At 44.5% G+C, this 23,468-nt stretch overlaps 1 protein-coding gene and 1 long non-coding RNA gene across 2 annotated transcripts in view; one reads left to right on the top strand and one right to left on the bottom strand.

Moving 5' to 3' along the window:
- Positions 1-6,900, bottom strand: part of TSPAN7 (tetraspanin 7) — a 229,683-nt gene extending 222,783 nt beyond the window's left edge. The window contains exon 1 of the mRNA XM_089673916.1: positions 6,705-6,900. Coding sequence (XP_089530042.1) covers positions 6,705-6,785 — 81 coding nt within the window. The 5' untranslated portion in view covers positions 6,786-6,900. The remainder of the gene's footprint in view (positions 1-6,704) is intronic.
- Positions 6,901-13,659: 6,759 nt separating this feature from the next.
- The window catches only part of LOC149464954 (uncharacterized), a 152,636-nt gene continuing 142,827 nt past the window's right edge, over positions 13,660-23,468 (top strand). Inside the window, exon 1 of the long non-coding RNA XR_016312279.1 lies at positions 13,660-13,726. This is a non-coding gene — a long non-coding RNA (uncharacterized LOC149464954). The remainder of the gene's footprint in view (positions 13,727-23,468) is intronic.

The raw sequence follows: 23,468 nt of genomic DNA, 5'->3' as shown, positions 1-23,468 counted from the left end.
ACCCGATTGAAATGCTGTGGCATGACCTTAACAGAGAGATTCACACCAGACATCCAAAGAATATTGCTATACTGAAACAGTTTTGTGAAGAGGAGTGGTCCAAAATTACTCCAGATCGTTGTGCAGGTCTGATCTGCAACTACAGGAAACGTTTGGTTGAGGTTATTGCTGCCAAAGGAGGGTCAACCAGTTATTAAGTCCAAAGGTTCACATACGTTTTCCTCCCTGCACTGTGAATGTTTACATGTTATGTGCAATTAAACCATGGCAACATCTAATGTTTGTGTAGTATTATGTTCAGCAGACTGTGTTCTTCTATTGTTGTGACTTAGATGACGTTCAGAGCACATTTTATGCCCAGTTCATGCAAAACTCCACGTAATCCCAAGGGGTTCACATACTTTTTCTTGCAACTGTATGAGAGGTTGACAGCTGCTGTGGCTGGACACTCCAACTACAGGTACATATGTTTAGAGCTGTGTTGTCCCGGGGACAAATGCACAGAACTTAGACTTCTTGCGTTCTGGCCATTTATCCCTGAGCACATACTCCCCTAGGCATTCAAGCTGCTAGGTGCACCGTCCAGCCACAACAGCTGTCAGCCTGTCAGTGCACACTGCGCCTTTGGAGCTGGTGCATGGGGCTCTGGTATTTAGCTGTGGAGAAAAGACACAGGTGCTCTATCCAGCTCTGCTATTGGCAGCCTGTCAAACTGTAGGAGAGGATGACAGCTGTCGTCGCTGGATGGTGCACCTAGCAGTATGAGCCTGGGTTCACACTGATGCAGTGTGGAATTTGCAGCGTTTTCTGTGCGAATTTCGTACCGCATCACAATCACACCCCATTCATGCGAACCGCTGCGGGTGTGTATGTTAAGTTAACAACACCCCGAAATCAGTCCGCAAAACGTGGTGCGATATGCAGAATCGGATCGCATGGATGTGAATACCCATGTGATCCGATTCTAGTGCGGACCAAAAAAAGGGTCCTGCACCTTTCTGGTGCGGGTGCAATCAGAGTTATACAAAGTGTATGGCTCCAATCGCACCGCACACAATTTGCATGTTATTTGTACAAGAATGCAGTGTGGTTCCTGTGCGAATCACATGCGATATACCACACAAGTGTGAACCCAGCCTGAATGCTTAGGGTAGTACGTGCTCAAGGAACTTCTTTACAGACTATCCATTATTTGATGGACAGAGGGATAAAAAGCACATTAACATCTAAATGCATAAAAAGGTTTATGTGGTTGTAAACCTCAAGCATGAAATATGAACAAAGCATATCCCTCTATAGTGTGTACTTGTTTCAGTTAAGAGCACTAAGTGGCATTTTTCTCTGCTGCCTCATTCCTCTGCTATCAACATGAGTCTCTTTTGACATGTTTTCCTGATGCAAAGGAAAAAAAAAAAAAAAAAAGGTAACAGGAGGGATCTCCAGCACACAGCTCTGATCCTGTGTGCTGTTTGCATGGGAGTGTACCCTTTCCCTCCAATCAGGGATCAGAGCTCTCCCCACTGAGCTCTGGGGAGGGTAACTTCAGCTGCCTGCACCCTGCTTTCTGGAAGTTAAGACAAGCTTTATAAATTCTGCACTTCAAAACAGCTGTAGAGAAGATATCGCTACAGATAAACAGGTACAACTTATGTAGGAGGATTTCATCTTTGTGTATCACCTGAGGCAAGTCACTTCACTGGGTATATGTAAGGGTCTACAACCACTTTAAACAGACCTCAGAAAATATTTTTACAATGTACATACATGCGAATTGGCTAGGATAGCATCAGTACGCTTACATTTAATCCATTAACTTAGCAGCTCACCTACTGAAAAAAGGATATATACTGCCTACTCAAACCTTCCTTGTATCACCTTCTCTGACTCTTCGTATAAGATTTGCTATATACTGCAACTCATTTAAAAAAAGAAAATAAAAAAAAGCTAAATTAAATAAAAAATTATTAAAACAAAAAAACAAATTAAATTGATTGAAAAAAAAGATGAAAGGTTATCTTTGTACCACAATCCAGGCAGTAGTACGATCCTAGGTATCTGGACTGAGGCCAGCCCGTTATTATCAGCCAGAAAACAAATGTAAACATGCGGACACAAATACTATTTTTAAACCCATCAAAACAATTCAATAAAACCATCCTAGGAACACACATATGTCCATCAGCCAATCCATCCGCCTTCTAAATCAGCATAGTTTTAATGAAAATAAAATCATGTCCGGCTCTCTAGCAGCTTTTCTTTTCCTGTGTTTCATAGGACACACCAGCAGCGTTCATATTGGAAATGACAAGAATGGCCATCATCCAGAGTTGTGGGTAGGGTGGAATCTCCCTGTGGCATTTTGCTAGGAATACTGCATTACAAGCACTAACACACAGCCAACCTTTGCAGCAGTTGATTATCTCTGCCCATAGACTTCCCTTTTCCTAGAATAAACCTGGGTCCTTAGCAACACTGAATCCAGACGTCTCTCTGTATGGCCAGGGTGGCTGATCCCATTAATGAAAGCTTCTATGAACTGACTGATCGGGGGGACAGGGCGTGCAAAGACACAGAGGGAAGGATTAATCGCTCCTTGCAATGTATAAGGGAGGTAGCTTATGTATACAGTTATGCCACTAATGAAAGCTTCTATGAACTGAACAGAGACAGAATGTGCAGAGATGCAGACATACGGGTCAGTGATTGCAGTGTAGAAGGGGGTAGCGCATGTCTACATACAATGATCCAGTAATAAAAGCTTCTATGTACGGATCCGGGACAATGTGTACAGAAATATAGAAGGAAGGGTTCATCAATCCTTGCGATGTATAAGGGGGGTAGCTTAAAGTCGGCCATACATGGATCGAAATTCGGCCAGTTCAGCAGGGATCAATGTATGGGCTCCCTAAGTCTACATACAATGATCCTATTAATGAAGGCTTATATGAACTGATCAAGGACAGGGAAGCAGACAGAAGGGTTAATCGGTAATTGCAACGTATAAGGGGATAGTTAGTTTCAACATACAATGACTATAATAGCAGGTGGATGGGATCAGGGACAGGGTGTGCAGGGTTCAGTGATCATTGCAATGTATAGGGGGGATATCTGAGTGCTTCTACATACATTGACTTTAATAGCAGAAAGACATGATGGGGACAGGGTGTGCAGGGATGTGGAAGGGTTAATCGGTCCTTCAGGGTTCAGTGATCATCACAACATCATGATCCCAATAATGAAGCTTCCATGAACTGATCAGGGACAGGGTGTGCAGGGTTCTGTGATCATCAAATGTATAGGGGGATAGCTTCTGTCTACACACAATGATCCCATCAATGACGCTCCATGAACTGATCGAGGACAGGGTGTGCAGGGTTCTGTGATCATCGCAATGTATAGGGGGGGGACAGCTTACGTCTGCACATCATGATCCCAATAATGAAGCTTCCATGAACTGATCAGGGACAGGGTGTGCAGGGTTCTGTGATCATCCAATGTATAGGGGGATAGCTTCTGTCTACACACAATGATCCCATCAATGACGCTCCATGAACTGATCGAGGACAGGGTGTGCAGGGTTCTGTGATCATCGCAATGTATAGGGGGGGGACAGCTTACGTCTGCACATCATGATCCCAATAATGAAGCTTCCATGAACTGATCAGGGTTCTGTGATCATCACAATGTATAGGGGGACAGCTTATGTCTGCACATCATGATTCCAATAATGAAGCTTCCATGAACTGATCAGGGACAGGGTGTGCAGGGTTCTGTGATCATTGCAATGTATAGGGAGATCTTCTATATACAATAACAGGTAGATGTGATCAAGGACAAGATGTACACAGTTCAGTGATCACTGCAATGTATTGGGAGATCTTCTACATATAATGACTATAATAACAGGTAGATGTGGATTGGGGACAGTGAGTGCAGGGAAGCAGAAGAAAAGGTTAATCAGTCCTTGCAACGAATAAGGAAGGTAGGTTATGTCTCCTTACATTGATCCTATTAATGAAGCTTCCATGAACTGATGCATAGGGTTCATTGATCATGGCAATGTATGGGGGGGGGGGGGGGGTAGCAAGGTGTTTCTACATACAAAGACTATAGTAGCAGCTAGATGTGATCTATCTGGGACAAGGTGTACACAGTTCAGTGATCATTGCAAAGTATAGGGGGATCTTCTACATATAATGACTATAATAGCAGGTAGATGTGATTAGGGACAGTATGTGCAGGGAAGCTGAAGGGTTAATCAGTCTTTGTATAAGGGAGGTAGTTGATGTCTCCATACAATGATCCCATTAATAAAGCTTCCTTGAACAGATCTAGGACAGGGTTTGCAGGGCTCAGTGATCATTGCAATGTATACATACAATGACAGGTAGATGTGATCAGGGACAGTATGTACAGGGAAGCAGAGGGATGGGTACATCAGTCCTTGCAATGTATAAGGGTAAGGTAGGTGATGTCTCCATACAGTGATCCTATTACTAAAGCTTCCATGAACTGATGTGCAGGGTTTAGTGATCACTGCAATGTATAGGGAGACTTCTATATACAATGATTATAATGCAGATAGATGTGGTCAGGGACAGTACATGCAGGGAAGTAGAGAGAAGGGTTAAATCGGTCCTTGCAATGTAGAAGGGGAGGTAGGTCATGTCTCCATACAATGATCCTATTAATGAAAGCTTCATGATCTGATCTGGGACAAGGTGTGCAGGATTCAGGGATATTACATTGTATAGGGGGATCTTCTATATGCAATGACTATAATAGCAGGTAGATATGATCAGGGACAGTATATGCAGGGAAGCAGAGAGAAGGGTTAATCGGTCCTTGCAATGTATAAGGGGGGGGGGATTAGGTGATGTCTCCATACAATAATCCTATTAATGAAAGCTTCATGATCTGATCTGGGTCAGGGTTCAGCGATCATTGCATTGTATAGGGGGACTTCTATATGCAATGACTATAATGACAGGTAGATGTGATCAGGGACAGTATATGCAGGGAAGCAGAGAGAATGGTTAATCAGTCCTTGCAGTGTATAAAGGGGAGGTAGGTCATGTCTCCATACAATAAACCTATTAAAGAAGCTCCATGATCTGATCTTCTATATGCAATGACTATAATGACAGGTAGATGTGATCAGGGAGAGTATGCGCAAAGAAGCAAAGAGAGGGGTTAATCAGTCTTTGCAATGTATAGAGGGGGATTAGGTGATGTCTCCGTACAACGATCCTAATAATGAAAGCTTCATGATCTGAACTGAGACATGGGTGTGCAGGGTTCAGTGATCATTGTATAGGGGGACTCCTATATGCAATGACAGATGTACAGGGAAGCAGAGAGAAGGGTTAAATCGGTCTTTGCAATACATGGGGGGGAATTAGGTGATGTCTCCATACAATGATCCTATTAATGCAAGCTTCAAGATCTGATCTGGTGTGTAGTGCAGGGTTCAGTGATCATTGTATAGGGGGGCTTCTGTATGCAATGAGTATAATGACAGGTAGATATGCAGGTTAGCAGAGAGAAAGGTTAACCAGTCCTTGCAATGTATAAGGGGGGATTAGGTGATGTCTCCATACATTGATCCTATTAATGAAAGCTTCACGATCTGATTTGGGTCAGGGTGTGCAGGATTCAATGATTGCATTGTATAGGGGGCCTTCTATATGCAATGACAGGTAGATGTGCAGGGAGGCAGAGAGAAGGGTTAATCGGTCCTTGCAATGTATAGGAGAGGGGGGGGGGATTAGGTGATGTCTCCATACAATAATTCTATTAATGAAAGCTTCATGACCTGTCTTGGGACAGGGTGTGCAGGGTTCAGTGATCATTGTATAGGGGGACTTCTATATGCAATGACTATAAAGACGGGTAGATGTGCAGGGAAGCAGAGAGAAGGGTTAATCGGTCCTTGCAATGTATAGGAGGAGGGGGATTAGGTGATGTCTCCATACAATGATCCCATTAATGAAAGCTTCACGATCTGATCTGGGACAGGGTGTGCAGGGTTCAGTGATCATTGCATTGTATAGGGGGACTTCTATATGCAATGACTATAAAGACAGGTAGATGTGCAGGGAAGCAGAGGTAAGGATTAATTGGTCCTTTCTACACCGTATGTATATAACAATCCTAATAATGAAGTTCCATGATCTAAACTGGACCAGGGTTTAGTGATCACTGCAATGTATAGGGGGATCTTCAACATATAATGCCAGGGAAAATATGTGTGGAGGGAAGGGTTAATCGCTCCTTGCGATCTATTCCTCATGTACACAATGATGCCATTAATGAAGCTCCATGATGTGATGGTGTATACAGGGTGTGCAGGGCTCAGCGATCATTGCCATGTACAGGGGATATACGATCCATACGATGGCTGCTCTCCGGCAGACGTGATCGGACAGACAATGATCCGTGCGCCCACAACCAGGCACTGATTGCCCCGATGTGTCATCAGATCCCGGGCTCTGGGTGTCCCCTGTCCCCGGACTGTCACAACAAGCCGGCTGTCATTTTGCGCAGTAAACACGATGAGAGCAATGCAGAAGGAGCGGTGGGGAGGGATGAAGAGCCCAGAAAATCGAGGTGATTAATGGTGATCTGGGGACATCTGACCCCCCCAATCCAGTCCCCCCATCTCCGGGGTCACTCATCATCCCCCCCAGGCCGGAGCCACTCACCCAGAAGACGAAGGAGTAGATAATCAGGAGGGTTTTCAGACACGTTATAACTGGCTTGGTCTCCATTCTCCTTGATGCCATGCTACTGAGATCCGGTAGCCGGGTGTTACTGTTGCTGCTCACAGCCCCTCCTGCTTGCAGTTTATCCCCAATCCGCAAGAGGAGAGCCAGGCGATGGAATCACCTCCCCAGTAAGAAGTGTTATATGAAGGGCGGCATCCCCGGCATCCCTCTACCTGAGCCATAGCCTGGCCCCGCCCCGCTGTCACTGGGCGTACACCATGGGATCATCGGACTGCTGTCAGTGTACACCGACTACAGCCATGAATTATTCCCCATTCACACCGCAGGCCTCATACATGCTGGCCATTTTGACAACTCTCCCAGAAACCTTTCCTCTTGGCAGAAAAAAGCTTGACGCGTTTAGGTGCGTGTCATATCAAGCCTGGGGCATCAAACACCTAAAGTGATACTAAATCCACAACAGTAAAATCAGTCTGTATATACAGTAAAGCATGCTTGTTATACTCACTGTGAAATCTAAGGGGTTAATCCTCTGCATTGTGGAAAAACACTGTTTAAGCCTGACTTTTCTGACACCCCCCCCCCCCCTCTTCCAGTATTCCCTGCTTATCTCCTGATAAGACATATCGTGTGAAGACACTCTGCACATGCTCAGTTTGGTGTGTATTGCTAGAGAGGTTTTTTTTTTCTTGGGAGAGTGCACGTGATCAGCACAGGGCCAATCAGCACTGTCCAGACAGAGGTCAGGGGTTCTGCATCCTCCTGGAGCAGAAAGAAAACTCCTCCTATTAGCGTTAACCAGTGCTCTGCTGAATACTAAGAGAAGTCACAAGACTGTTCTAACTGCTGATGTGGAACCTAAGGGGTTAATCCTCTGCATTGTGTAAAAACGCTGTTTGATCCACACTTCTCTGATCCTCCTCTTTTTCCAGTGCCCCCCTCTTATCTTCTGATAAGACATATTGTGTGGAGTCACTGACACTTTTTTGTTTCTTGTGCACGTGATCAGCACAGGGCCAATCAGCACTGGCCAAACAGAGGGTTCCTGCATCTTCTTAGAGCAGAATGAAAACTCCTCCTACAAGCTATAACCAGTGCTCAGCTGAAAACACAAGACTGCTCTAACTGCTGATCAGAAAAGGTATTTAGCAGTTTATATTTACTAAAATAATTGCACTTCCAGGTAGTGTGTACTGTGGGGGAGCAGATATAGTGGATGCAGGGTCCTGTGTTTAGTAACACTTTAAAACCGGAACTTCACCCAAAAAGGAAAGGTCTGCTTGTTTACATCCTCCCCCCTGCACTGCCACATTTTGCATTTTTTGGAGGGGGGAGCGAGTACCTGGTTTTGAAAGGTACCCACTCCCACCTCTGGTCAGATGCACCACCTCAGTCTGAGCCAGAAGTTTAGCCCCCCATTCCTTCCCCAGCAGCCTTCTGGGACACATCGTGGTCCCAGGAGACTGCAGGACCATTCACAAGTATATAAGGGGGTTTAGGCTAGTGTATGCGGGCAAAGCTTGGCTCAGTCCCAAATTACATTGTACATAGAAAAATAAATGCCATGGGGACTTTACTGAGTGAGATATGTATACTATGCCGAGTCTATGACTACCAATAATATATGGGTATCACATCATATTGCTTTACACAAGGAGAGGAACAGTAGGGTGGGATTCTTCAGGTAACAACACAATAGAGTTAAAAAAATACAATGATTTTATTAAACAAAGTAAAAAATATACACATAACACAAAATGGACCAATCTATATTTTGACATCACTTATTGAGTAAGTTGGTTGGCTACCAGGTGTCTTTCATACAGGTAACAAACTGAGATTAGAAGCAATCTCTTAAAGGGAGTGCTGGTAATCTAATTTTGTTACTTGTATAAAAGACACCTGTCCAAGGGAGCAATAATGTCAAGATCTGCCCAGATGCCTGACCTGCAGCTGGCTCAGCATCTCAACATGCCCCCTCGATAGCCTGATGCTCCAATACACGGACCCTACTCACGGGCATGCGGATCAGTATGGCTTTGTGAATGGGCCATAGGTCTTTTGCTTTTATTCAGCTCAAAGTCTCCTGAACATGGAGTGCTGAGATCTGTAGATCCGGCTGTAGTACAGATTCCACAGGAGGTCGCTTGCTTGGTACCTCCTCCATTCAGAAAAAGCTTTGCATACCTTTCACAGAATGCGAGGTGTTCTGTGATCAGAGGAGGTGCAGATGAATGTCACAATCCACGTCCACTGCCAACATACTTCAAAGGACTTATGCTCTTTTGGGGGAAGTTTCAGTGATCTCCCTGCAGAGATCCAACACATCCTTTACTCATTCAGAGCCAGAGTTCTCCAATTACAGGGTGGCCTCCAGGGTGGAAACAAATGTCACTGGCAGGACCGGGGATACGGGGCACTGAAAAAGCCACCAGAGAGCAGGGGCGGACTGACAACTCATGGGGCCCCCGGGCAATAGGGGATCATGGGGCCCCTGTGTCCTTGCCCACACTCAAAGCACACCCAAAAAAAGCCTATAAAAGGTACCGGGGCATTTCATGGGGCCCCCTACTGTCCCCGGGCCCTCGGGCAGTGTGCTCGAATGGTCAGTCCACCCCTGCCAGAGAGGTACAGTAAATGTTTGACTATGTATGCAGTGCGTGTAATGTATGTTGCATGTATGTGTATGCAGTGTGTATGTATGTTGTGTATACAGTATGTGTGTATGCAGGGCCAGTATGGGTGGGGGTGGGGGGGCAAAAAGGGCATATGCTAGGGTGTAATTTTGTGTTGGGGGGTGCACTGGGAGATTCCTCCTCCACCTTCCAATATCAGCATGCTAGGGGCAGATGAGAGCCAGCGCTGAGACTAAGAACACACCTCAGTCTCAGCATGGTTCTGCTGGGGAGTAACCCCTGGTTCACATCTGTGCTAGTGGTGCCGCTGCTGATCCACCCGTACAGAGGAATGTGGACCCGCGGGCGGCTGCCATTAATGGCACACCGCCCGCACTGGAAATCGCAACCGCACTAAGAACCTCAGTTTCCATGCGGGCTGCGGTTTCCAAAGTAGTGCAGGGACTTCTCCCCTGTGTGTCACGGGGCATGGGAGTCCATTCAACTGAATGGGCTCTTGGCCCACAAGAACGCACATATGTGAACCAGGGCTTAGGGCCTCAGGCAGCCCCAGGTGTCAATTGTTGGCACACAGAGAGTAGGGGACAACTCAGCCCTACACCTTCCCTTGTTTCCTTCCAGTGACACCACTAATGCCGGGACATTTTTTCTTTTCAAAGATACCACCAAGAAACAAAATGATTTACTTAACAGATGAAAATGAAACAAAACAACATTTTCCATTGCAGTATGTACGTTATCCACACCAGACCCCTGCATTATGCGCCTTACCAAAACCCTGCAGTATGTATATTACCCAACCTAGAGCCCTGCAGTATGTGTGTTACCCAACCTAGAGCCCTGAAGTATGTATGTTACCCAACCTAGAGCACTGCAGTATGTATGTTACCCAACCTAGAGCACTGCAGTATGTATGTTACCCAACCTAGAGCCCTGCAGTGTGTATGTTACCCAACCTAGAGCCCTGCAGTATGTATGTTACCCAACCTAGGGCCCTGCACTGTGTATGTTACCAAACCTAGGGCCCTGCAGTGTGTATGTTTCCCAACCTAGGGCCCTGCACTGTGTATGTTACCCAACCTAGGGCCCTGCAGTGTGTATGTTACCCAACCTAGGGCCCTGCACTGTGTATATTACCCAACCTAGAGCCCTGCAGTATGTATGTTACCCAACAAAGAGCCCTGCAGTATGTATGTTACCCAACCTAGAGCCCTGCAGTATGTATGTTACCCAACAAAGAGCCCTGCAGTATGTATGTTACCCAACCTAGAGCCCTGCAGTATGTATGTTACCCAACCTAGAGCCCTGCAGTATTTATGTTACCCAACCTAGAGCCCTGCAGTATGTATGATACCCAACCTAGAGCCCTGCAGTATGTATGTTACCCAACCTAGAGCCCTGCAGTATGTATGTCACATAATTTCCAGCCCTGTACTCTTTACATAGGCTCAAGTTTTAGGACCCTCCCATTGTTATCTCAGTTTTGCTACACTCACCATTGGCTGATGGGTGACCAGAGTCAAGTGTGGTATATGGCATTCATGCTGTATCTCAAAAACTAGAGCAGATAGAGAAAAATTGTAATTTTTGGAATCAGCGGGTCAGATATACCCAGGAACAGGTCTAACATTCAAGGCACCAAAATGTGTGTTGGCCTGTGATGTCTACATGATCGCTTAAAGGATAAGTTCACCCGTTTTTAGGGTGGAACATGTAATGGTCCCATAGCCGCACCCGCCCAACCCCCGACAGATAGTACGGGGCTCCGCCCATACTGCTGTGTCACTCATTCACAGTGTTGTGTGAATGAGTGCCTTCAAATTCCAGCAGCCTTAGCGGCTGTTGGCTTGTAGTTTTCAATGAACTACCATGGCACTGTGGAGCACTGTGGTAGTTCATTGAAGCTTCCTGTTAGAATATCTGCTTGTTCATACATCCTGTACAGCAAGCAGATATTCTGACAGGTCTGCAGGAGACCTGCATGACATCAGTGATCTATTAATAACTGGTGCAATGCTTTATAGCAGGGGTCCTTAAACTTTTTATACAGGGGACCGTCACACTGTTGGGGGGCCGGACTATAGTTTGAAAACAATATGCACACCGCACATATCTTATTTGTAGTGCAAAAAGCAGGAAAAAACAATACAATACTTAAAATTCACTGTACACTGTAATACACTGGAAACCGCAATGCACTGTACACTGTAATGCACTGGACACCGCAATGCACTGTACACTGTAACGCACTGGACACCGCAATGCACTGTACACTGTAACGCACTGGACACCGCAATGCACTGTACTCTGTAACGCACTGGAAACCGCAATGCACTGTACACTGTAACGCACTGGACACCTCAATGCACTGTACTCTGTAATGCACTGGAAACCGCAATGCACTGTGCACTGGAAACCACAATGCACTGTACTCTGTAATGCAGTGGACACCGCAATGCACTGTACACTGTAAAGCACTGGACACAGCAATACACTGTACACTGTAACGCACTGGACACCGCAATGCACTGTACACTGTAACGCACTGGACACCGCAATGCACTGTACTCTGTAACGCACTGGAAACCGCAATGCTCTGTACACTGTAACACACTGGACACCGCAATGCACTGTACTCTGTAATGCACTGGAAACCGCAATGCACTGTACTCTGTAACGCAGTGGACACCGCAATGCACTGTACTCTGTAACGCACTGGACACCGCAATGCCCTGTACACTGTAATGCACTGGATACCGCAATGCACTGTACACTGTAATGCACTGGACACCAATATGCACTGTACACTGTAACGCACTGGATACCACAATGCACTGTACACTGTAACACACTGGACACCAATATGCACTGTACACTGTAACGCACTGGACACCGCAATGCACTGTACACTGTAATGCACTGGATACCACAATGCACTGTACACTGTAACGCACTGGACACCAATATGCACTGTACACTGTAATGCATTTGGCATTGCAATGCACTGTACACAGTAACGCACTGGAAACCCGCAATGCACTGTACACTGTAATGCACTGGACTCTGTAATGCACTTGTCACCACAATGCACTGTACACTGTAACAAACTGTACTCTGATACACTGGACACCGCAAAGCACTGCACACTGTAATGCACTGGACTCTGTAATGCACTTGTCACCGCAATGCACTGTACACTGTAACACACTCTACTCTGATACACTGGACACCGCAAAGCACTGCACACTGTAATGCACTGGAAACCGTAATGCACTGTACACTGTAACGCACTGGACACCCCAATGCACTGTACTGTAACGCACTGTACACTGACACACTGGACACTGCAATGCACTGTACTGTAACACACTGTACACTGACACACTGGACACCGCAATGCACTGTACTCTAATGCACTGTACACTTATACACTGGACACCACAATGCACTGTACATGGTGCCTGGTGTGCGCTCCTCCTCTCCTGTTGGTCTGGCTGCAGCAGGTGAAATCCTAGTCTTCCAGGCTGCCGCTCGCTGGGTCCTCATGGCCGAGGATCCAGCGAGCAGTCTAGCTACTTGCTGGCCGGCGCCGGGTTTTTTTGTTCCAGCGGGCCGGATAAATATTTTTGGCAGGCTGTATCCGTTCTATGGGCCATAGTTTGAGGTACCTTGCTTTACAGGCTCCTTTGTACAAAAATCATAAATTCACATTTTTTTAACCTACAAAAAAAATGTACATTTATTATTTTTGTCCAAACGGGGAACTTATCCTTTAAAGCAGTAATAAAGTAAAAACGATTTACCTCTTTTCCAATGATCTGATGCCCACGAGGTGCCTTGTAGCTGCTGGCATATTTTTCCTGGCTTATTCCAGTGCAAGGTCCTGCCTGATTGGATACTTTAGATTTGCCAAAAGTATGGAATAGGAGGACCCACCTATCTATTCATTCACTCTGTATCCAATCAGGCAGGCCCATGCACTACACCAGTCCAGATGCGACCCCAGAGAGTTTAGTATGCGGCCCAGGTCTGTCTGGAGGGATGCCGAGGATAAAGTACAAACATAGTTGATGGGTGTAGGGCAGGGGTGGGCAACTGTGGCCCTCCAGCTGTTGTAGAACTACAAGTCCCATGAGGCATTGCAAAACTGACAGTTACAAGCATGACTCCCAAAGGCAGAGGCATGATGGGACTTGTAGTTCACCAACAGCTGGAGGGCCACAGTTGCCCACCTCTGGTGTATGTGTGCTAACAAGGTCAGCTGGTGAACTGCTTACTGTGTGTTACTTGTTTTCAGGTCTCACATCTACCTACTAGGAAGTCATGAAGTTTTCACAAGTTTTGAAAACAACAGGGGTTAAGGTAAGGCCTTGTTCTAAAAACCAAAGAAAGTTTTTCTTTTTCTACAACAGAGGTACATTAATGGTATATTGGTACAAAGGGGAGCTGGAATTTGGAAAAAAAAACTGAACTTAGCCTTTAACGTGTGGTAAAATATATGTCTTACCATGTGTTACTGCGAGGCATGATAACCTGTGCACAGTTGTGCGTACAGTATTTGGTGGTGCCAATTATTTTGAATGCCATGCAAACTGACTGTTATAGTAACAGATAATGCATATGCTCTGCAGGTGCCATTACAAAGGAGGATTGTACATTGTAAGGTGGCCAGTTTAGTAAAATTTGATGGAATGATTGTAAAGTTAAATCTTCTATATATAATGATTTCCAAACACAGTTTCATACAACCTTGTGCAATTGTTATTAATACATCTTGGGCCCGACACATATTTATTTTTCAGTTATATTGTAACATGTATTGATCAGCTTTATTGCATGTTGATAAAAGCGGTGATGGTACACAGTGACATTCCATGGATTATATTCAGAAAACTATGTCTATGAACAAATGGAAAGGTGATTCGGTACATGTCCTGTGGCAGCTCTCCTGGGATATGAAAAGAAACATTAAAGTGATTCTAAAAGTTGGAATTTTTTTTAAATAACAAACAGATGTAACACCTTCTAGCTTAGCTAGATAGGATTTCGTTAGAGAGAGGCTGGGTAGCAGTCTGGGATTACTCAGCCTGGGAGTTGAGTAGTGAGTGCACCTCAGTACAGGCCGGGAGGCTCTACAGGTCAGGGCTCCCGAAGCCCTCCCACCCTTTCAGAAACTCAGAGAACTTTCTGGAAGAGGGGCTGTGGAGGGGAGGAGGCCCAGATCTGAATGTTTGAGGGAACGTGGCCAATCCGCTGGCCATGTGGTGGAGCCTGTGCAGCAAGGAAGAAGCCAGCCCAGCGAAAGGCCTGAAAGCAGCTACCAACCCACCACACTGACTGGACAGGATAGTGTGAGTACTTCTACACCCCCTGGGCCAGATAAAGGGAGAGGGCGGTAAGGTGCAAGACCCAATTAGTTCTCATCCGAGACTACTTAATTGCTAGATCTTGGAATCATTTGCCCAGGGATACTCTCAATGCAGCTGGGTGAAGAGGAAGGATGCATCTGGGGTCTGAGGAGGTACACCAAGGGGACGTTAGTGCTCCTTAACAAGACAGTGCTATTTTTTCTGGATCCACATCTTTTTCTACAGTGTACAGGTTGCTAAGAAGTTTGTCCTCAAATTTGCAGTTCCTTGGGCATCCTATATACCCCTAGACCCCATCCAAGTTGTTAACCCCTCAATAATAACAACTAAAAACCAGCTCAAGGACTGTATTACTGACTGTGTGTTGCCTGGTCGTCCAGAGCTTAAGGGGGCCCCAAATAATATCCAGAGCCTTCAAAGGGTTAGTGCTACACATGTTATACTTACCTGCTATGTGCAATTGTTTTGCACAGAGCAGCCGTGATCCTCTTCCCCGTCCCCGGTGGTCCTGTCCCCTCCCCTAGCCGAGTGCCCCCCAATGGCAAGCCTCTTGCTATGGGGGTACCCAAGCAGGCTCGCTCCTGAGCCGCACTCCTGTGAGTGGACAATGCCCCATTTTCCCCTCATCAGCTCACTGGCAGTGATTGACAGCAGCAGGAACCAATAGCTCCTGCTCCTGTGTGAGCCAATGAGGAGAGGGAGAGACCCAGGAGAGCCGTGACTCTTGTTCACATTGCTGGAGTGAGATAGGGCTCAGGTAAGTGTAGGGGGGGGGGGGGGCTGAGGGGGGAGCTGCACCCAGAAAGTTTTTTTTTCTTGTCTTTTGGCTAATTAGGGGAGGCAGCTGGTGCCAGGCAGTGCAGGACAGCGAATTGTCTCTGCTGTCACTTAGTTGGGATGTTGGGGGTCTCCTGAAATACAGGGAGAAGCAAACCAGGTGACAGGGTTACTCAGTGAGCACCCTATCTCTTGAGGCACCTACAATGTAAACAAGTGTTATAGCAATGTTCTGCATTGTGCTAACATTGCCTGCTGCCTGAGCCAAAGCCCGCTGGACCACTGTCACTCAGCATGCGTCATATCTGATTGAGCCTGGGTTCACACTGATGCAGTGCGGAATTCGCACCGGTTGTCACTCAGCATGCGTCATATCTGATTGAGCCTGGGTTCACACTGATACAGTGCGGAATTCGCACCGGTTGTCACTCAGCATGCTTCATATCTGATTGAGCCTTGGTTCACACTGATGCAGTGTGGAATTCGCACCGGTTGTCACTCAGCATGCTTCATATCTGATTGAGCCTGGGTTCACACTGATGCAGTGCGGAATTCGCACCGGTTGTCACTCAGCATGCGTCATATTTGATTGAGCCTGGGTTCACACTGATGCAGTGCGGAATTCGCACCGGTTGTCACTCACCATGCGTCATATCTGATTGAGCCTGGGTTCACACTGATGCAGTGCGGAATTCGCACCGGTTGTCACTCAGCATGATTCATATCTGATTGAGCCTGGGTTCACACTGATGCAGTGCGGAATTTGCGCCGGTTTCTGTGCGAATTCAGCACCGCATCACAATCGCACCCCTTTCATGCAAAATACTGCGGGTGTATATGTTAAGTTAACAACATGCCGAAATCGGTGCGCAAAAGGGTGTGCAATGTGCAGAATCGGATCGCATAGGTGTGAATACCCATGCAATCTGATTCTAGTGTGGACCAAAAAAAGGGTCCTTTTTGGTGTGGATGCGGTGCGATTGGAGCCATACAAAATGTATGGCTCCAATCGCACCGCACAGAATTCACATGTGATGTGCACAGGAATGCGGTGCGGTTCCTGTGCAAATCACATGCGATATGCCGCACGGCAGAAGTGTAAACCCAGGCTAAAGGTCTGGAGCCCAGCAGGCTGCATGCTGGGTGGTGATGGGCTACATGTAGCCAGTGGGCTGCTCGTTGGGAGCCAAGGCTTTAGGTTGGAAGCTCTCATAAACAGGACCCTCCTAACCCTCCTGAATTGTATTGTAATCTCCCTTTATTTTGTAAAGCTCTGCTCAAACTATATATATATATATACAGCTATATATTGTAAATCCTGTTTAATAGAAATCGTTAGTCCTTATGGAGGTTTGTCCTTGATCACATTAAAGCAGTATTAAACACAAAAGCAGACATATTATATTGCAGCTTACCATTTCATTTTCTTTTGTAGGCTTTCTTTCTTCTATTTTCATCTAATCATCCTGCTACCAGATCTGTTGTTTTTCAAAAGCACAAGCTCTCCAGCAGAATTCATCAGTTTACATGGATAGGACAAACAATTTAACACTGACATTCAACACTGTTTTTATTTATTCATGTAAAACCTTTATCCCAAAAGGAGAAAAACGGTTTTCTGTAACTGATTATAAAGTGTGAACTGCAGTTTGGCTTCCATTTGTTAGTATATTTAAATCTGCTAATACATTTAACATTATATTGTAAAGCGCTGAACAAACTGTTGGTGCTATATAAATCCTGTATAATAATAATAATAATAACACTACCCTTTCCCCACAGACTGACAATGCTGCTGTGCCTCCTGTGCAGAGTAGTATCTCACTAATACAGGAGGTGTATTACTGGCTAGATCACCAGGTGAAAACAGAGAGGAAAAAAGCCAAAGAAATAAAAACTAATGCAGCCACCACATCTAATGAAGCTGCAATACTGTATAGTACATTTGTGGTTTTTGGTTTAATACCACTTTATCTGTCTGTTAGTCCCTGGGAGAGATGATTCCTTTGACACTTTAACAACCATTTAGTCCTTGGGTGAGATGTTTTTTTTTCTTGCAGACCTCCTACATAGGGGAGTGCTTGATGTAGGGATGAACAGATGTGGCCGTCTTAAACAATGTTAGCTTTTCATCTGGATCCAGTTTTTGTTTGTTAAAGACAAGGGACATTTGTTTTTCCCATGTTGAGCTGAAAAATGCGAGGTCAGGTCAGAAAGCTTGGACAGCACGCTTCCCCATCATGCAAGCGTAAGGCGAATCTCTTACCACTACATGCAATCTTTCCTAAAAATGGTCTTCCGCAGACTTGTATGAAACTTTGATGAGCTGATGTCACAAATCATAATTGCTTTAGCCCTGCTTCTTAGTATCAACAGCAAAAATGATTGAACATTTTCAGTGGTGGTTTACTGGTGACGCTCAGCGGTCATTCCACAATAAAAAGTGGAAGCATAATCGTAGTCACAGGAGCCGTTGACTCCAGATTTGAAGACTAGCACAGTTTTTGTCAATAAAGGGAACTCCTCTGTTCTTCTTTCTGCAAAACACGTCGCTTAAGCAGCTAAAAATGCAAATGCTGACTCTTGCCAAAAATTGACAGCTAAGCTTTCATCAACCTCTCCAACCACTGCCTTTGGCTGACATTGCTGATACTTTTTAAACTTTTGTGGAAAGAATTAAACTCTATAAGATGAAAAAACATACCCAACACAGAGTGAAAAACTGTGAGGGCATATATCAGGCTCCTATGTGCCACGACCGGGCAACGTCTGGCTACCTCTACGTGCGTACATTACTCGTGGCATGGTCCTGCCCTTCATGGTGGCGGGGACGTGCCGTGGTGCACATGCGCCGCCGTCCTTGGCGATGTCACATGCCCTAGCACGACACTGCTGGCGTCCCATAAGAGGGAGCTGCCTATCTCAATCCTGCAGCTATAGCAGGACTGAGAGTGGTGGGATCCTACCCTTGACATTACCATCACAGACAGTCTGGTCCTTGAATCAGCCCTGTGTGGGCCCCTATAACAGGAGGTGCTTTAGGTGGGACTGGCCAGGTATTGAAACTTTCAGTTTATGTGTGCAAGATCTATCTATCTATTCAGTCGTATCAGACCCTTGGCGATTGCATGGACTGTCACTCACAAGCAACCTTTTCCATTAATTCTCTTTTTCAATTATTTTACAGGGTAGGTTGCCAGGTCTTTCCCCAACCCCTACCATGCAGGAGATCCTGCATGGCCAGGGATGAAACTAGGACAATTTAGACAGGAGTCAGGTAACCTACCAATGTGTCTTTGGAGTGTGAGAGGAAACCAGCGTACCGGAGGAAACCCACGCAAACACAGGGAGAACATGCAAATTCCATGCAGGAGGCGGCGCCATGGTTGGGAATTGAACCCGTGACCCAATTACTACAAGGCAGAAGTGCTAACCACTAAGCCACTGTGCCGCCCGTATACAAGATACATACTATCTTTTACATATTTTTGAACCTTGGTGATTCTTTTACTCTACTTTGCAGACATGAGTTGGATTAGTTATCCCATATGCCTGATTTGATCTTGATCTACACTATCATATTGGCTGTATTTCCTTGTAGCGTTTCCTCTGTTCTGTAACCTAACAAGGTTGGTACAGTTTTTACCACTCGATATTGGAGTGATTTATACATTGATGGGCCTTAATACACATGGTAATATGTCTAAATACCCGTCCCAATAAGAATTTTTAGTAATTCTTTCTCCCTCCCCTTCTTTTTGATCCTTTTAGATTTTACAAATGCTGACCAGTGACTATTTTGGCTGAGTGGAATCTCCTGAGGCCTTAACATTACCTTTTCTGCATTGTTTACTTCAGGGAATATTTTAAAGTTTAAAATCAACAATAATATCATGTTTTGCAGTCTTCAAGTTCGGAAGGTTAGCACAACACATCTTTTACCTTTATTATAATTGCTACCTTTCATTTTGGGTTAAGGGTGTACTTATTTCATGGTTTATATACCTTTTTTAGAATAAAGACCCCCCTTTCAAGGATTGCTTAGTGTACTATCATCCTTGTGTGATCCCCCTGCTGACTTGTCTGACACGTGGTTGTTCCATGCGTTATTACCATCTATCCTGACACACCTTCTGCTTTGTAGCTGATACCACAAGGTATTTATGGAATCATATTTATTTATTTAAGGTACTTGTATAGCACCGTCAATTTACACAGCACTTTACATATATATATATTGTACATTCACATCAGTCCCTAACCCTCAAGGGGCATATAATCTAAGGTCCCTAACTTACATTCATACATACACATACATACTAGGGACAATTTAGACAGGAGCCAATTAACCTAGCAGCATGTCTTTGGAGTGTGGGAGGAAATTGGAGCACCCGGAGGAAACCCAAACAGGCACAGGGAGAACATGAAAGCTCCAGGCAGGAGGTGCCGTGGCTGGGATTTGAACCAACGACCTTAGTACTGCCAGGTGGAAGTGCTAACCATTTAGTTACTGTGCTGCCATCACATAACCAATAATTAATAACATCATATTATGTTATATCATGTTATACTTGTGCTTAATCCTTCTTTTATGTAGTAACTCCTGAAGAAGCAATACTTTCGCGAAACATGTCGAGTAACTACAGAGCGATTACTAACATTGACATCTGATCTATGTCCTTTAATACTTTACCAGGCTATGGTATTTTTGTATTAATTTTAACCATTATTGACGAGTTTTTGTAATCTGCATAAAATGCCTCACCCCCTCTTGGGACTCTTACATCCTTAGCGGAGTAATCTGTATGTATTGTTATGTGATGGTCTACATTTAAACAATAAAGTGATTTTTGATGCAGTGCCTCTAAAGTCCGTAATTGGCATTTTTTATGTTTCTTTGGTTCAATTGATTAAATTCTATAAGAAATACATGGGGGAATATATTGTTGCCTCCATTAGACCAAAATACATTAAAGGTGCCTAAACCAACATTTGAAGTTATATTTTGTTTACTTGCCTATTTTTTGTTTATGAGATGGGCTGATTTTTCTCAGGTGGACATTTTGGGCGTCTTTTGTGTCATATCAGGTTTACACCTTGGGTTGTGTCTTGGAAATGCACTCATCCTATTCTATGCTAACCACTTTAAGACCAAGCATTTTCTGCCACTTTTTGTCTAAAAATCAGTATTTTTTGCTAGAAAATTTCTTAGAACACCCAAACATTATATATTTTTAAAGCAGAGGCCCTAGAGAATAAATTGGTGGGTGTTGCAATTTTTTATGTTGCACAGTATTTGCACAGCAGTTTTTCAAACGCAATGTATTTAAAAAAAAACCAACAATTTTAATGCTCAAATACACAATATAATACCCAACTGTTTGGTAAAATTTAAAACATGATGTCACGCCGGGTAAATAGATACCAAACATGTGACGCATGCCGATGCACCGGCAACAGCCAACGTACATTTTAATATCCATAGGCGACATTTTGAAAGCTTTCACATTACCACTTTAGATTTACACAGGAGGTCTCGTGCTAGAATTACTGCCCTCAGTCTGACATTTCTGGTGATTCCTCACATGTGTGGGACGACTGATGTTTGCATGGGGGCGGAACCAACGCATGCGCTCGCCTTTGCATTTTTTTTTAAGTATTTATTTTTCAACCGCTGCTTTTAAAAATTGATAAAATATATAAATATCCCATGTGATAACAATAGGCAGTGCCATGTATTCTTTATAGAGAGATCTGAGGTCTGTTAGACCCCAGATCTCTGCTCTGCCTTCGGTGTAATCAGATACTTTCCCTATTTAAAAATGCCGCTGTTTATGAATGCTCATTGCTTCCGGTTTCTTACACCACAGAGGTGATCAGAGCCCTTCTGGTCTCTGATTACCTTTGTGGTCAGCTGACGGAAGAGAGAGCCCGAGAGAGCTGCAGAAGGCGGTGGGAGGGGGGGTGCGCCCCCTTCCACTGCTTGTAAAAGCAATCAAGTGGTTAACTAGCTGCTAGTAATGTATTTATACAAAAGCTGACCATTGGCTCTAAAAAATTATACCGGGATGACGCTTACGGCTGCAGGCATTATCTCGGTATAACCACCTGAAGTCCAGCAATGTACAGGTACATCGCTGGTCTGAAAGAGTGTAATTGTGAGTCATTTGATACATTATTTATCATATCATGACCAGTGCTTTATTTGCTGGTCTTGTATTTAAATGTATTTATGTTGCAGATTCCACCACCTGATCCCCCTGAAAAAGACTCATACCATTCAAGAGACGAAACGCGTTGGTGCTTATTCATACTTCAGTTGTTGAAGACATACTTGTGGTATGTGTGGTACGAACCCTGTTTACATATGCGTGCGTGACCTACATGTGTTCACCTTTGCACGTGAGCATGGGGGAGACGGGGGCGCGTTTTTATTTATTTAATTTTTTAATTATTTTTACGATGTCTCTTTAATTTTTTAAATAATTTTTCTGGCTTTGACAAGAGATGAACAACCAAAGCCCCCAAACAGGGCTCCTAATAAAAATTGTAAAAAAATATTAAATGAAATTTAAAAAAAAAATTAAACAATATAAAAAGAAAACACTACTGGCACCATCCACTGCCCTACTAGCACCAGCCTCTGCCCTAATGACACCATCCACTGCTCTACTAACACTGTCCTCTGCCCTACTGTCAAAGTCTACTTGCTCTACTGACACTGTCCACTGCTCTACTAACTGAAACTGTCCACTGCTCGATTAACTGACACCATCCACTGCTCTACCGACTGACAACCAACCTCTACCCTACTGACACGTGCACTACTCTACTGACACATCCACTGCTATACTGACACTGTCCACTGCCCTACTGACACTGTCCACTGCCCTACTGACACCATTCTCTCAAAGAAAAGGAAAAAAAAAAGGTGCCCCACCCAGGTGGTCTTTAGACTTTTTTTAATGTTGTTTAGGTAGATCCTTACCTTTCAAAGGTTGCCAACCCCTGCTATAGCGAACGAGGATGCAGATAAACAAGTACAACTCACAGTCCATAGGAAGAGTTATTTCATCTCATGTATCACCTGAGGCTTTTCACTTCAGTGGGTATATGCAAGAGTTTACAACCACTTTAAGCACCCATTCACACTACTGTAGCATGCTTCAGGTGTCGCGCAAAATACATGTTTTTTGCATCCTTTCTGCACTCTTTTGCAATATTTCAAGCAGTTGGTTTGTTTCAATGGGCTGGCCTACAAGTGACAAATGTGGCAAAGAAGCTCACGCACCTTTTGAGCTTTGTGCTGTATATATTTTCTACTTTAGTACATGCAAAACTGAGCTTCTTTCTTGGAGGGTTTGGGGAACCAGTAACAATGGCACAGCAAGTGCGATACAGTTTTCATGGACTCGAGCAAAAATTGTGTGATTGTGCGGACATGCTACACTAGTGTGAGCGATAAATCGGCATTAGGCCTCATGCACACTGGACATTATAAAAATGCCAGTAGCATTAGCTGTAGCATGCTGAATTAAAAATGTGAGTTTTGTTGTGTTTTTTAACATATTTGCATTAGCTTTTTTCAGCTTTTTTTTTTTTTAGCGGTTGTCAGCATTTTTATTAGCAAAATTATACTCCCACAAAAGCTAGAGGCTCAAAAAGACTTATAAACAGTGGATAGCTGCATTTATTTTAGGATTCTTCAGCTTTCATCAGTGTTTTTCAGCTTTTATCAGTGTTGGAGCATTTTTAGGCTCCATGTACACTGCAGCTGATAAACTCACATTAAGGAGCTTTGCTGCGTTTTTTTTTCAGCAGCCCCTGAACCCTCCCTAATGTTTTCCTATGTGTCCATGTACACATCATTGTTCACAGGCAGTTGAGATTGCAGTCGTTTTTCTAATGCACCAAGCTTGCGTTCAAGAGTAGATTTTATCAGCGTTTCAAATGCCAAA

Source organism: Staurois parvus, unplaced genomic scaffold, assembly GCF_062004578.1.
Source record: "Staurois parvus isolate SC_StPar_1 unplaced genomic scaffold, SC_StPar_1.0 ptg000145l, whole genome shotgun sequence".
Classification (NCBI taxonomy): Eukaryota; Metazoa; Chordata; class Amphibia; order Anura; family Ranidae; genus Staurois; species Staurois parvus.
Note: the sequence above shows the minus strand (reverse complement) of the source record. Positions and strands in the feature narration are given on the sequence as shown.